At 50.0% G+C, this 14,279-nt stretch overlaps 1 protein-coding gene across 2 annotated transcripts in view; it reads right to left on the bottom strand.

Annotated features, from left to right (window-relative positions):
• Positions 1 to 14,279, bottom strand: part of PREX1 (phosphatidylinositol-3,4,5-trisphosphate dependent Rac exchange factor 1) — a 204,883-nt gene that overhangs the window by 73,975 nt on the left and 116,629 nt on the right. For both annotated transcript variants that reach the window (XM_030825397.1, XM_030825398.1), the window contains 2 exons: positions 9,986 to 10,147; positions 2,442 to 2,575 (listed from right to left, as the gene is read on the bottom strand). In XM_030825397.1, coding sequence (XP_030681257.1) covers positions 2,442 to 2,575; positions 9,986 to 10,147 — 296 coding nt within the window. The remainder of the gene's footprint in view (positions 1 to 2,441; positions 2,576 to 9,985; positions 10,148 to 14,279) is intronic.

The following is a 14,279-nucleotide window of genomic DNA, read 5'->3' as shown; positions in this document are numbered from 1 at the left end:
TAGCGGAAGCAGGAGGCCCAGGCCCTCACAGGAAGGGCCAAGCCCAGAACAGGGGGGAAAGGGCAATGGGGAAGGGCCTGTGGTTTCAGAGCCTCCTGCGCACCAGGTGCTATACCTGTGCGACCACACCAGAGCCAAGTTAACAACAATGGTGCTGGCAGCTACTATGCTGTGCACCCACTATGTCCCAGGCACACTGACATACCTGATCTTCAATGGTCCTAAGAGGTACATACGATCATTCACTCTGTTTTACAGATGAGGAAACTGAGGCACAGAGAGGCAAAGTCACAGAGCTACAAAGGCGGCTAAACAGGGATCCAATGGGGGGCCTAGCTCTTAACCAAACACTACTACAAGGAGGGGCTGATTGCCTCACTTTACAGAAGAGAAAACGAAGGCTCAGAGAGGCCCACTAGAGGAGGAGGACAGTGGGAAGCCAACACATTGGCATGGAGCATCATTACTCATCCAGTGGTAAGGTTTCTCACCACACCTTAGGAGGCCAGCACAGACAGACAAGGAAACTGAGGCTCAGAGATGGTCAGTGGCATGGCCTAGGACACAAAGCAAGTTACAGGAAAATGCTGAAAGTAGGGCCTAGGGCCTGGACCTCAGGCCTCAGCTCTAGTCTTTGCTAGACAGAGGAGTTAAGAAGCCTCTGGAACATCACTATTTTGTTCCTAAGACAAAGTAACAGCAAAGAGAATTTGAAAAGTGCTGCAGGGGTCAGCTGAGACCATCCTATACCTGCTGAACATGAAAACTTAAAGTCAGGAATCTCTCTGTGCCAATCCACCCACCCACCCATGCATCCAACCATCAGTTCCCGCCAACTACTACAGTCATCCAACCCCCGCATCCATCTCCTAATTTCCCCTCTCTCCAATCATTCACCCATCCATCCACTCAGTAGTCCAACTGTCCCACTTTCCCTCCCAGAGCCCAACCACCTCGGCAACTATCAACCAACCACTTACCCATCCATCAACATGCCAACCAACTGGCCATCCATCCACTAATCTCCAAACCTCCGTCACCAACCCACCTTCCCAATTATATAACCACCCAGCCTTCCATCCATCTACCCATTCACTCAACACACCATACCTGAAGGCCCCAATCTACCATTCATCTAGACACATATCTGCCAGTCTTCATATCCATTTCTCTAACTGCCTGAACATCCACACATGCCCCCAGCTTTCCATCTATTCCTCCATCCAGCCATCTCCTAAACCTCCAAGCATTCAAACATTCATTCACTCACACACACGTCAATTCCAACATCCATCCACATTCCTTCCTTCCCTCCCTGCCTCCTTCTATCTACCATCCATTCACCTCCCAAACCCCCAGCCATCTGTGCCTCATCCCCTGTGCCCACACAACCCATCACCACACTTCCCATCACACATGCACCTGCCTCCACCTACCTACTCAGCCAACCATCCACTTATTCCTAGACTCTACAGAGTGCAAGAAGCACCAGTGAAAGACACAAAGAAGGTGGAGAAACTATCCTGACCCTCCAAAAACTGAACAGTGAAAGAGCTTCACTCCTCTTGAACCCTCAACTTTTAGATCTTTTTTTTTTTTTTTTTGAGACGGAGTCTCGCTCTGTCACCCAGGCTGGAGTGCAGTGGCTCGATCTTGGCTCACTGCAAGCTCTGCCTCCCGGGTTCACGCCATTCTCCTGCCTCAGCCTCTCCGAGTAGCTGGGACTACAGGCGCCCGCCACCACGCCCGGCTAATTTTTTTTGTATTTTTAGTAGAGACGGGGTTTCACCGTGGTCTCGATCTCCTGACCTCGTGATCCGCCCGCCTCGGCCTCCCAAAGTGCTGGGATTACAAGCATGAGCCACCGCGCCCGGCCCAACTTTTAGACCTTAGAATTACAGGATGTGGGTGTCACAAAGAACTTCCCAGTTTCCACAATCATCTAGACCTATGCTATCCAATATGGTAGCCACGAGCCACAGGTAGCTACTGAGCACTTCAAACGTGCCCAGGACAAATTTAGGTGTTTTGTGAGTATAACATACACACCAGATTTTGAGAACTTAGTGTAAAAAAAAAAAACCCACAACACAAAATATCTCTTTAATATTTTTTTAAAATAATAATTACATGTATAATTATAATTGAATATAATATTCTAATATTTGGGGATCTATTAGGTTAAATAAAATATATTATTTAAATTCATTTTACTGTTTCTTTTTACTTTTTTAAATGTGGCTACCAGAACATTTAACACAACACAACACAACATTTAACACAACAAGTGGCTTGCATTGTATTTCTACTAGACAGCACTGATTTAGAACAAACCCCTCAACTCACAGGAAAGGGAGGCCCAGAGAGGGAAGTGACCAGCCCAGGGCATCACCTGGAGAAGGTAGCAGGCCAGACCCCATCCCAGCCTCCTGGCCACTCACCTGGATTTCCGCTTGCAGTAGACGAGAAGGTTGTCGAAGAGGAAGAAGGCCCTTTCCTGGATGTTGCCCGCGGAGATCTTTAACAAAGTCCCTTGCAGGAGGAGCTGAGTGCAGATGTCTGTGAGGTTGGAACCCTGGGAGAGCAATGAGGACGCAGTGAATGAGCCAACCCAGGAACATCCCCTTCCTTTCCCAGAGACAGAACCTACTACCACCTCCTGCCACATGCCAAAAACTCCACCAGCAAGTCTGTCAATGGACAGAAAATCAATACAACGCGATTAGTGGCTTCTATCTGCTGAGCATGCCAGGAAAATCCTGGGGAGGGCACACTGATATGACCGCATGTCCCTTTCACAGGAGGGACCTGGGGCTCAGGGAGGAGTAACTCACCCAGCTCATACAGCTAATAGTAGGTCCTAGTCAGCATCTGGGTATGTTTTGGTTCAGTTTTTGTTTTTTGGGTTTTTTTTTTTTTTTTTTTTGAAATGGAATTTTGCTCTTGTTGCCCAGGCTGGAGTGCAATGGCGCGATCTCGGCTCACTGCAACCTCCGCCGCTTGCATTCAAGGGATTCTTCCTGCCTCAGCCTCCCGAGTAGCTGGGATTACAGGCATGCACCACCATGCCCAGCTAATTTTGTATTTTTTTAGTAGATACAGGGTTTCACCATGTTGGTCAGGCTGGTCTTGAACTCCTGACCTCAAGCGATCCAACCGCCTCGGCCTCCCAAAGTGTAGGGATTACAGACATGAGCCACCATGCCTGGCCTCCTTCAGTTATTGTGGATTTTTTTTCACCTATTCCTTCCCCACTATTTATTTATGTCTTGACTTGTTACTATATCTCCCCCACCTGAATGCCCTTTCGGTAAGGACAGGGCCCGAATCAACTATGTGCCCTACGTATGCCCAGCACCCACAACACTCTCTGGCACACAGTAGGTGCTCAACAAATGCAATGTGCAAACCATCAGGGGCAGGATCCTGTGGGCATTCCATCTAGCTAAGCTAAAGATGTACATGTTGATCCCAAACCTGGTCACCTATGCTGAGCGGCAGGGGAAGGGGTGACAAAGATGTGCATGAAGTTCACTGAATGTCAGTGAGGTTCCAGGCAGTGTGGCTGGGAAAGGCATCAGGGAGGAGTGAGCAGACCTTGGAAGACAAAAATTAAGATAAAGAGGCTGGCCGGGCGCAGGGGTTCATGCCTGTAATCCTTTGGGAAGCTGAGGCAGGAGGATTACCTGAGATCAGGAGTTCAAGACCAGCCTGGCCAACATGGTGAAACCCCATCTCTACAAAAATACAAAAATTAGCCAGGCATGATGGCAGGTGCCTGTAATCTCAGCTACTTGGGAGGCTGAGGCAGAGAATCGCTTGAACCTGGGAGGCAAAGGTTGCAGTGAGCCGAGATAACGCCACTGCACTCCAGCCTGGGTGACAGAGCAGGACTCTGTCTAAAAAAAAAAAAAAAAAAAAGATAAAGAGGCTGAGGGCAGGGAAGCAGGGAAGGGAAGGTCCTGGCTGGGAGGGCTCCTTAGAGCTGGGAGGGCTCCTTAGAGCCTGGGATCACACAGGTCTCCCTGAAGCCAAGAGGACCCAGGCAAGGGCAGAGAGATCCCAAAGTTCAAAGAGAGAAGAAAAGAGACCTTGGTGGGCACAGAATGCCAAATGAGGCAGCCCCTCCGCTGTCCCTCAATCCACATCCCTCTTCTGTCATTTTGGGGAATGGAGTCTTCCCTGGTACTTGGCTGCCCAGCCACGGACTACATCTCCAAGCCCCCCTTGTGCCAGGTGTGGTCACATGACTAAGTTATCACCAATGTGCCTCACTGCCAGGGCACATTCTTGAAAGAAAATGGCTTCCCTCCCCTTCCTCCCTTTCCTCTTTCCACAGGCTGGGGTGGTGGGATACACTGCAGCAGATGGTGGGGCAAGGAGCTGGAGGGAACCTGGGTCCTGGCAGAGCAGAGCTGCCCACCCCAGCCTGACTGTCCGCCTCTGCACTACTAATGAGAACAGCGTTGCAATGCTAATGAGCCACCTTCCTGAGGCAGCTGCATCGCTTCCTTACAGCAGTCAACCACGGACTTTAATTAATACAATAAGGTACAGACAACAGGGTGCCACGGACATTTGGGCCCAAGGAATATTATGCAAAAGCAGTGTTTCAAGGGAGTTTCACATGACAGACCGGCAGATTACAATGAAGAAAGAAACAAGAAGTGATGTTGTCCCTGCCTGGAAATGAACTTGGGGAGGAGAGAGGGAGAATTATTCACAAAATCTCCCTCCCCAAACACTCAACACCCAGAACCAACATGGAGTTCCTACCCCACTGGGACCTGCTGACTCAATTCTTTCTGAGACCCAGGAAGGAGAACTGGTTCCGGCAGCTGAGAAGCCAGGCTGTCTGCTAACGGCCTATAAGGGGCTCTCTCGCTGCCGTTAGAGCTGGTCTGCTCTGTGCCCGTGGTCCAGTTGGGTACAACAAACCCATTCACTTAACAGTTCCAGAGACCCCTCTGGAGACTGGGAAAGCAGCTTCCTTGTGGGCGAGAGCTGTGCAGCCGGGACAGGAGCCTGCACTTGTTATCACACATCACGGCCTTCGGCTTGGCTGGGGGCCAGGAGGGCATGGATGCTTGCATGCCCACAGGCAGATCTCAGCTTTCCAGTGAGGTAGCAGCCTGCTGCACCAAGACTCGGCTGTCATGAGGAAGAGCCCCTGGGACCCCTAGCATCCTCACAAACAGGGTGACAGGGACTCCCTGGGGCTTCATCATGGCCCATGGGCAGCACACGGCAGACACCGGTTCAGCAGTCCCTGGAGCCCACATGCCTCCCCTTCCTTTTGCCTTGGCTCCCTTATGCCCACCCACCAGCCCTTCCAGGCTCCAAAGGGGAAGTTGAAGAAGAATCTGGTACCTGGCCCAGCTGCCAAGCCCCAAGGTCACACAGCCCTAGAACCCTGCTGCCAAGGCCATCTCGGGGGACCTAGGAGAGGAAGTCCGCCAGCCTGGGAAGCTGCCTCTCCAGCCTTGGCCAAGCACCACCTGGCAAACTGCAGCTGAAATGCCAAGCACACTACAGGGGGATACCCCCTCCACCCCAGCCCTGCTGAGAAGCCCAGCCACACTCTTGATCTCCCTGAAATCCTTGAATCCAGGTCAAGGGTGGTGCCAGGGGTTGGATGCACAGGGAAGAGGCTGAGCACCAAGAGATGCGGACCAGTCAGGACTACAGACCTCCTTCCTTCCAGACATGCACACCCAACCACGCTGGAGATGACAAAACCTTATACAATCAAAGCCAATACATGCATGGGGCAGCCACATGCCACGAACTGTTCTAAATATCTTGTACAAACTCAGCTAATCCTCAGGACAATTCTCATTTTACAGACAAGGAAACCGAGGCACAGCGTGGTGAAGTGACTTGTTCATGGTCACATAGGTGGTAAGGCAGTGAGGTGGAACTTGAACCCAGACAAGCAGCCTCCACTCCCCCACCTGCTGACCTCTAACTCAGGCCGCTCTTTGAAGACAACCTGAAGATTTTTCTTTGCAATCAATAATCTAGAGCAGGAGTCTCCAAGGGGAGAGACCATGTCCCACTGGGAGCCCAAAGCACTCCAGGGAGGATAGGAAAAAAATATGAGAGCTTTTGTACTGATTTTGTTTCCTCACTCCTGTTTCCTTCTCTCCCCTTGTGGGTGAGGGCGAGTGAGCAGTTCATCATCTCTTAAACCAGGGCTGCCAGAGCCAGAGCCAGAGCCAGAAAATGGAGTGCCTGCCTGCCTGCCTGCCTGCCTGCCTGCCTTCCTTCCTTCCTTCCTTCCTCCCTCCCTCCCTTTTTTTTTTTGATGGAATCTAGTTCTGTCGACCAGGCTGGAGTGCAGTGGTGTGATCTCAGCTCACTGCAACCGCCTCCCAGGTTCAAGCAATTCTCCTGCCGCAGTATCCCGAGTAACTGGGATTACAGGCGTGCTCCACCACACCTGGCTAATTTTTCGATGTTTAGTAGAGACAGGGTTTCACCGTGTTGGCCAGGCTGGTCTCAAACTCCGGGCCTCAAGTGATCCACCTGCCTTGGCCTCCCAAAGTGCTGGGATTACAGGTGTGAGCCACCACGCCAGGCCTGTTTCTTTCTTATTAAGAGTACACATTTCCTTTTTTATTACTGTGAGCTTCACATGGAAGTCCATGGGGCTGCATCTGGAGTGTGCCTCTGAGGAGGCGCAGCCCACACTGGGCACAAGTTCTAGTCAAAGCTCTTGGATGCTTTTTCCATCTAAAAAAATAAATAAAGAGATCCCACTTTGCTTCCAGGGCTCCTCCTGACATGTATTGGGCGTTTTCTCTGAGCCAGGCACTGCCGAGGACTCTGTAAGCATCAACTCCCCTCTCCTCAAGTGACCCATGACAGGAGTACTCCCATGATCCCGACTTCGCAGATGAGGAAACTGAGGCAAAGGAATCTCTCCCCATGGAGGGGGTTTCTCATTCGCTCACTTGCAAGGTATTGTGACACATTGCCATTTCCCTGTGCTCAGCAAAAGGATTCGTGGCTTCACTTACCTGGTTTTAACTAAACCAGTCTCATGGCAAACCGTGGCTCACAAAGGATCAGGGGGTAAAAAACACACATATGAGAGATCAAATTCATGAATGATGCAACCTCAAGCAAACAGCAAGAAAGTGGCCAAGACAAGACTCCCCTTGCTCCAAAAGCAAGCCCCTTGTCAGACAGCTTTCAAGAGAGAGATGACAGCTATCTGATCAGATTAGCAAGAGGTCACACAGAAAGATGGGAAAGGATCAAGAGACTACGTCAAATAAAGATGTGCAATCACTGTCATTAACATGAACTACCCTCTAAGGCATGCTGTCCTCAGAGACTGTAACTACTAACAGATAGCATGGAAGCAGCTCCACTATTAGACGTTATTTTTTCTAGCTAGAACGTATTATTTTCACAAGTCACCTTGAGGAACAAACTGTATTTTAAAAACCTTTCTACTTCATAGAAAACAATTTCACATTTTTCAAAGGACATTCATATTCCACACCTCACTTTATCTTCCAAATGAAACCAAAAAAATAACTTCAGAGATATTATCACTAAAATTAAACAAATAGGAGAAAATAAGGCCCACCAGGCAGGACAAACTTACTTGAGGCAGGGCAAACTTACTCAAGGCAGGGCACTCTGTAAGTTACAGGGCTGGGCCTCAAAACCAAGTCCCTGTGCCTCAGCTGCCTCATCTATAAAATGGGGATAACAGCACCTCCCTTGGAGGGTTGGAAGCTTGTAACAGGTACTAAATAACTGCCAGCAATTCTTATTTTAAGTCACTTTATTTCCTATTGCATCCAGAAACACTGGCCACTGAGGGCCACTTAGTTCTCAAACTGTACATGTTTAGGGTCATAAAGGGTTTTAGAAACCCTTGGTTCCCATTTCCCTAGGCCCTTACCAGATAAAAGGCATCTGGAAATCACTTCTGCTGCAGCTGCCGAGGAGCTTGCTCAATACCCTCTCCTCCGGGGCCCATATGAGAAATTTCTTTTCCAACTGAGTGCCAGGAAACTCTCTGTCTCCCAGAAGAACTGCTCTGCTTCTTCCTTTTTTGACAATATTAGGTAACTTATGTATGTTGCTCTTTTCACGTTGGCTTCCAGGAAACTCAAAGCCCAAATAGACAGATGTTTAAATTAGTCACCTCTATTTGCTCTTGAAGTTCAAAGTGGCCATGTGACCCATTTCTGGCCAATGCAATGAAAGGGGACACCTGCATGGGGCTTCTAGAAAAGGTTTTCCTCCACCAGGGAAGAGATCTCCCCACTAACTACCCTGGCCATGCCCCTGTCTCCTCCAGTTTTGAACACATGGTGCCTGCAGCTGCCGCCTTCATGGAAGCAAGAGGGAAAGAAGAGGATCACCAGGGACCAAATCAGACCTCTGACATCATAAGGCTGAGATGAGAGTCTTCAAGGATGCATCCTAACTGACGCACCTGAGGATCAGGCAACTTTCAGATGCAGGAAACAGAAACCAAGCCGTGTACTTTTAAGCAAAAAAGGAACAAGGGGCTTTACTTATTCACTGAAGGGGCTAGAGGAGCCAGGAATCCAGGCCAAGGGCCCCAGGAAACCAGCCACACTGCAGAACTCACCCATCAGGGGAGCCACTACCCCTGCCCCAGGTGGGAAAGGAGAATCAGAACATCACCTGTCCAAGCTCAGGCTCCAGGAAAAGGCTCCCCAGGTGGCATCAAGGATTCAGTAGTTGTTGCCTCAACTGTCAACTACAAAGCCATCCCGTGGCTGCTACCCCACCAACAATAAAAAGGAACGCCTAGGCCATGCATCTGACACGCAGGAAGCTGGCACCCGGGCCGTCTTCTAATGTTACCACGAAAAGCCAAACACAACCATGGCTGTGCTTTGCTGCAAAAATAGCACAAGGGGTGGCCTCCGCCCCACTTCCACCTTCCAAATCTCAAGCAGCTGGATCTGATCTTGGCCAGACCCCAAATCATATCCCAAACTGAAGCCGGGAAATAGACCTCTTCACTCTCCAGCCTCGGCTGGGCAGGAAGGCCCAGCAGAAGGAGCATGGGGGACATGGCAAGTGGATTGGCCAATCCACAATATCCACCCCTCCCTGAACGCAGCCCCTCTCCTCTCTGCAGCCAAACCCGTAACCTCACAGCAATACAGCCTCACATTTAGGATTCCCCAGCACAGAGAAAAGAACTAGAAATCCCAAATACGGCAAGTGACTCCAAAGGCCAGAAAATCCAAAGGGCCTACGGCATATGATTCGTGTAACAATCTCTGCCCGAGAGACTTTCATCTTCCCTCTTAATCTCCTGTTCCAGCTGTATTTACTCTGATATGGATTTTTTCATTTATTCATATTTTCCCATTTCCTTCTACGGATTCATAGGAAACCTCTAATAATCTAAGGAAGACACGGGGGCTTAAATCCAACGATCTCAAGAACCCTATCCCCTAATAATCCTGATAGTAATATCAATAGCTACCACTTACTGAGTACCTACTATGTACCAGGTACAGATGAGGATACTGAAGTTCAGAGAAGTGATGACATTTGCCTAAAGTCACCCAGCAAAGGAGTGTCAAAGCCAGAATTCTGTCCTGGAGTGGACGCTAAAACCCTACCCTTGACATTGGCATCAATAGCTCAAAGGCCTCCACATACCAGGCAATGCATGAAAGAGAAGGCATGGGGAGATAACAGGGGATGGTGGGGACTGAAGGAAACTAGAGGCTCCAGTGACTATTTCCATGAGATATAGGGGCCCAGTGTCACCAAGTTTTTAAGAGGAACTTGAAATGCGAATTTGTATTTGGATTTAATTGAAAAATAATTAAGCAATCTTTTGCAAACACTCTGTAGGCCAAACAAAATACATTGCAGACTGAACCAGGTGCCCAGGCCTCAGTTCGTGCCTGCAGCTATGCACCTCCTGGCCCCCTACAGCCCAGGAGGCCCCCTCTTGTCCTGTACACACCTCCCAGCCTTCGATGTGGGACTGCAGCTGCTCCAGGGCTTCCAGCTTCTCCATCTGCCGCTTGGTCTCATTGATGTTGGAGCAAACGGTCTTCATGGCCTGCAGGGCACTCTGGACCGCGGGGTGGTCTGGGTGCTTGCCAGGAGTTCTCTTGGCCAGCTCCTGGGATAGAATAGAGGTGGGGAGAAGAAAGCAATACATCAATCCAGAGGAGACCCAAGCCACAGCTGAACCCAAGAAAACAGACAAAAACTCCTCGCCTGGTGGACATTACATTCTAGTAAAGGAAATGAGTCAAAGCAAAGAAAACTCAGTTATGGAATCCAATGTCAAGCAGTGGTAAACACTAGAAAGACAAATCAGAATGAGGGAGAGGGAAGCATTGTTTCACAAGGAGGTCAGGGGAGGCCTCTCTCTGGAGGTGACGTTTGATCAGAGACCCTGGATAGAGCAAGAGAGATAGAGCAAGAGAGAGCGCCCTGCAAAAACCCAAGGGGAGAGCCTGCCAGGCAAGGGGCACCGTGGTGCAAAGGGTCTGAGGTGGGCACATGTCTGGTATGTAATGAAGAATAGAAAGGAGGCAGTGTGCCTGGGGTGGAGTAAATGAGAGAGAGAAAAACAGAGAGATCCGTGGTCACAGAGGTGGCCCCAACACTGCTCCTCCCCAGGCCCGGTTTTCTTATCATAAGATGGGCATAAAAAATACGCCTTCACAAGGATATGGGACTGAGCATGTGAAGTGGCTCTTAATCCATGAGAAGCCCCCTGTCCCCACCAGTTCCCACTGCCAGCTCACCCCTCAACTCAGACGCAGGCTGGGACATTGCAAAGGCCAGGCCAGTCTTAATCGAACATTCCAGCCAGTAAATGTGATGGGAGAGGAACTGAGGAGGAAGGGATTAGCTGGGACTTGAGATATCAGGGAAGATTTTTCAGGCCAAATTACCCAAATCACCCAACTGCCCTCGTCAGTCTTTCATCCCTAACTGTGCTGGCAGAGATAATTTTCTTTAATCATCTGACCCAGAAACACGCCTAACAGCTCCAGTCTCTCCTCTACGCCCTATCTCTCTGCTCCCTCGATGATCCACATAACGTCCCCGCAGATGTGACACTCTTGCATCGTAGTTACGAGCACAAATGTAGGTTCAAGGGCTGACTCTGCCCCTCACTGTCTGGGTGACCTTGGGCCAGTCCCCTCTCTATCCTGGGCCTCGGCTTCATCATCTGCAAACCTGTGATGATGAGGATGATGGTGATGACGATGGCAGCAATTAATGTCTACTGAGCCTCCGCTCCACGTTTTTAAGGTAGCTTCTGTTATTAGACCATTTAACAGATGAGGGGACTGAGGCACAGCAAGAAAGTCTAAGGCCTCAAAGAAGTACAAGGAGGAACTGGGATTTGAACCCCGGCTGTCTGGTGCTGCTCATGGTTGTGGTAAGGGATAAATGAGGTACTGTAGGAAAAGCACCAAGTACATATATAGTAAGCACTCAATATATGCGAGCCATTAGCATTCTGCTTGCCGTATGACAATACGCTAGCTGTAACTGTGAGCAGCAATTTGCCACAAAAGGGTATTGTTCTGAGCACTCCCTGGAGAAAACCAACTCCAAACACATCCCTTCTCCATTCACTTATTTTCTGCCCTGCCAGAAAACAAACGTCCTCTTTTCTGAAAACCAGGTCCTAAGATTCCCAAGGCCCAGCTGGTCTGCATCATCAGGCCCCTGGGACTTTGCTGAGCTCTTGCCATGCACCCAGGCAATGTGCCCAAAGGATGCAAAAAAAGGGAGATGGAGCCCTTCTCTTCCTCTGGAGGCCCCAGCAGTGAGGCTGGAAAGGCACTTCCCTGGGGGCTTGAGAGAGGCCCAGAGAGCAGCGCCATATGCTGAAAATGCTGGTGATCAATCAAAGGAGAAGCAAGCCCGGAAGGCTTCAGGAGGAAGCAACACAAAGGCAGGCAGGGCACCCAGGGCCAGCTCTGCTAATGCGGAGTGTATTTCGACTCATTCTTCACTCAGCAAATACTGGCTGAGCAACTGGTGTGAGCCTGAGCTGTGGAGGCTGGGCAGAGAACAAGATGGTCCCCTGGGAGCTCATGGTCAAGAGTGGACCGTTCAACAAGGTAATGACTATTACTACTACCAACAGTAACAAAAGCTAATACTCAGCGAGCCCTCGTGCTCCTGTCAAGCTAATTTGATCCTCACGTCAACTCTATCAGGTAGGCACCGTTATTCCTCTCATTTGACAGATGCAAGACCTGAGGCACAGAGCGTTCAGGCCATTTGTCCAAGGTCACACAGCACATCTGAGCCCACCCAGTCTGACTCCAGAGTTTGTGCTCTAAATCCCCGTGCTATTTACAACTTTTCAGACAGTTAAGTACAAATACTTTCCTCTCAAATAAACACATAATTTATATGAATTAAAGGGACAATGAGTGAGGGAAGTGCCGTGGTCTGAGAAGGTCTCTCTGGAAAGACAGGCTTGCGAGCGAAGCTTGAATGAGGTGAGGCCACGGGCCGCACCACATCTGCAGGAATAGCACTTCAGGAAGGAGAAGAGCACGTGCAAAGGCCCTGAGGCAGCTAGAAGCAGCAGGGAGGCCAGCAGAGATGCAGCAGAGCGAGCGAGAGAGAGGGATGGACCACAGATTCAGACAAGCATGCCAAGGCCAGATCACATTAGGCTGCAGTGGGGTGTTTGGGTTTCCTCCCAAGAGCATGGGGAGATAATGGGGGTATGAGCAGAGGCCTGACACCATCCTTTCACTCTTTAAAGGACCTCCCTGGCTGCTGACAGGAGGATGCACAGGATGGAATGTGCAGTGAATATAAAGTGAGAAGACCAGTTATGGCTACTGCCAACATCCAGGCAAGAGCAGAGGGTGGCACAGAAGCTCTGTGCTTCATTCACTCCATGAACACATGTATCTACTTAGCCAGGCTCCAGTGTATCTGGCCCCATGTTGGGCTCTCTATTGTGCACAGATGATGGCAGACACTCCCCTAAGCCATCAGCCTGCTTGTAGGCATGTCCACAAAGTTACAATACAAGACCGTGATCTTATGACCATATTCAGTAATTCCATTCCATTCAGCAAAGCTACCCCAGTCCCAGGTTCCCTGAAGTGGTTTTTGGCATCTGCACCTTTGTGAGGCCAGCCAAGGCCAGGGAGTGAATGTGGCCAGTCAGCTCCTGGTGGGCAGGGACAGAAGCTGCCAGTTAGTGAGACCACCGCCCCAGGTTCTACCCATCATCCCTTTCATCCAAAGCAGGGGTCAAATGACAGTCCAAGGACTGAGGCCAACCCATCACCTGTTTTTGAAAAGAAAAGTTTTATCGGAACCCAGCATCCTCATTCACTGACATATTGTTCGTGGTTGCTTTTACACTACAATGACAGACTGTATGGACCCCAAGGTCCAAAATATTTACTATCTGGTCCTTTAATGGAAAAGTTTGCTGGCCCTTTGTTAAAAGCAACAGAACTGATTCTTAGCTGAGCATGAGGGCACCTGGAATAAAGGCCACATGCCCAGTCCGCCTGGACATGAAGTTCTCGCGGATGGGGCACGAGCAGAAGTGCCAGGTGCAGTTTCCCTTCTCCTTTCCCTCTTCCTTGGCTGGAATGTGGGCATGCTGTGAGCACCTGAAACCCTGGTGGTGAGGGCCACACTTCAGGGTTGGCAGAACTTGGTACTGTCAGCATGGAGCCACCATGCTGCCCTGGACTGCCTTGACAGAAACAAGCTTAGATGTTGTTTAAGCCACTCTTGTTTCAGAGCTCTGTCACTGCAGCTAAAACATATCCTATTACAAAAGACCCCATCGTGTTGTGGCACTTGGGATAAATTCACCACGAAACTGTGTTCTTCCTTCTGCTGGCTCTATTTGGCTTGGCCATCAGTGAAATTACTTTGCCTCTCAATGGCCCTAGCAGGCAGGTGCTTTTACTATCCCCACTTGACAGATGAGGAAGCTGAGGCTCACACAGAGGCAAGGTCTCCTGCCCAAGGTCATGGACAGCTAAGCGGCTACACGGTCCAGCTCCAGAGCTCACATTTCTGAATCACTATTCTGTGATTCTCCAGCCTGAGGCCCTGGGCCTCTTCCCACCTCCCCCGATAAATAGGAAGCCCTCACCACTTTTATTCTTGAAACTAAAACCTCATGGGCCCACGGCACCCCTCTGATGGGCACTGCCGCCATATCTGCTCCTCCCAAACCCTGGAAGTTGGAATCTCAGTGATCCTCCTCCAGTGGTTCCCTGTGGGGCTGCCAA

This window comes from Nomascus leucogenys, chromosome 13 (genome assembly GCF_006542625.1).
Source record: "Nomascus leucogenys isolate Asia chromosome 13, Asia_NLE_v1, whole genome shotgun sequence".
Classification (NCBI taxonomy): Eukaryota; Metazoa; Chordata; class Mammalia; order Primates; family Hylobatidae; genus Nomascus; species Nomascus leucogenys.
Note: the sequence above shows the minus strand (reverse complement) of the source record. Positions and strands in the feature narration are given on the sequence as shown.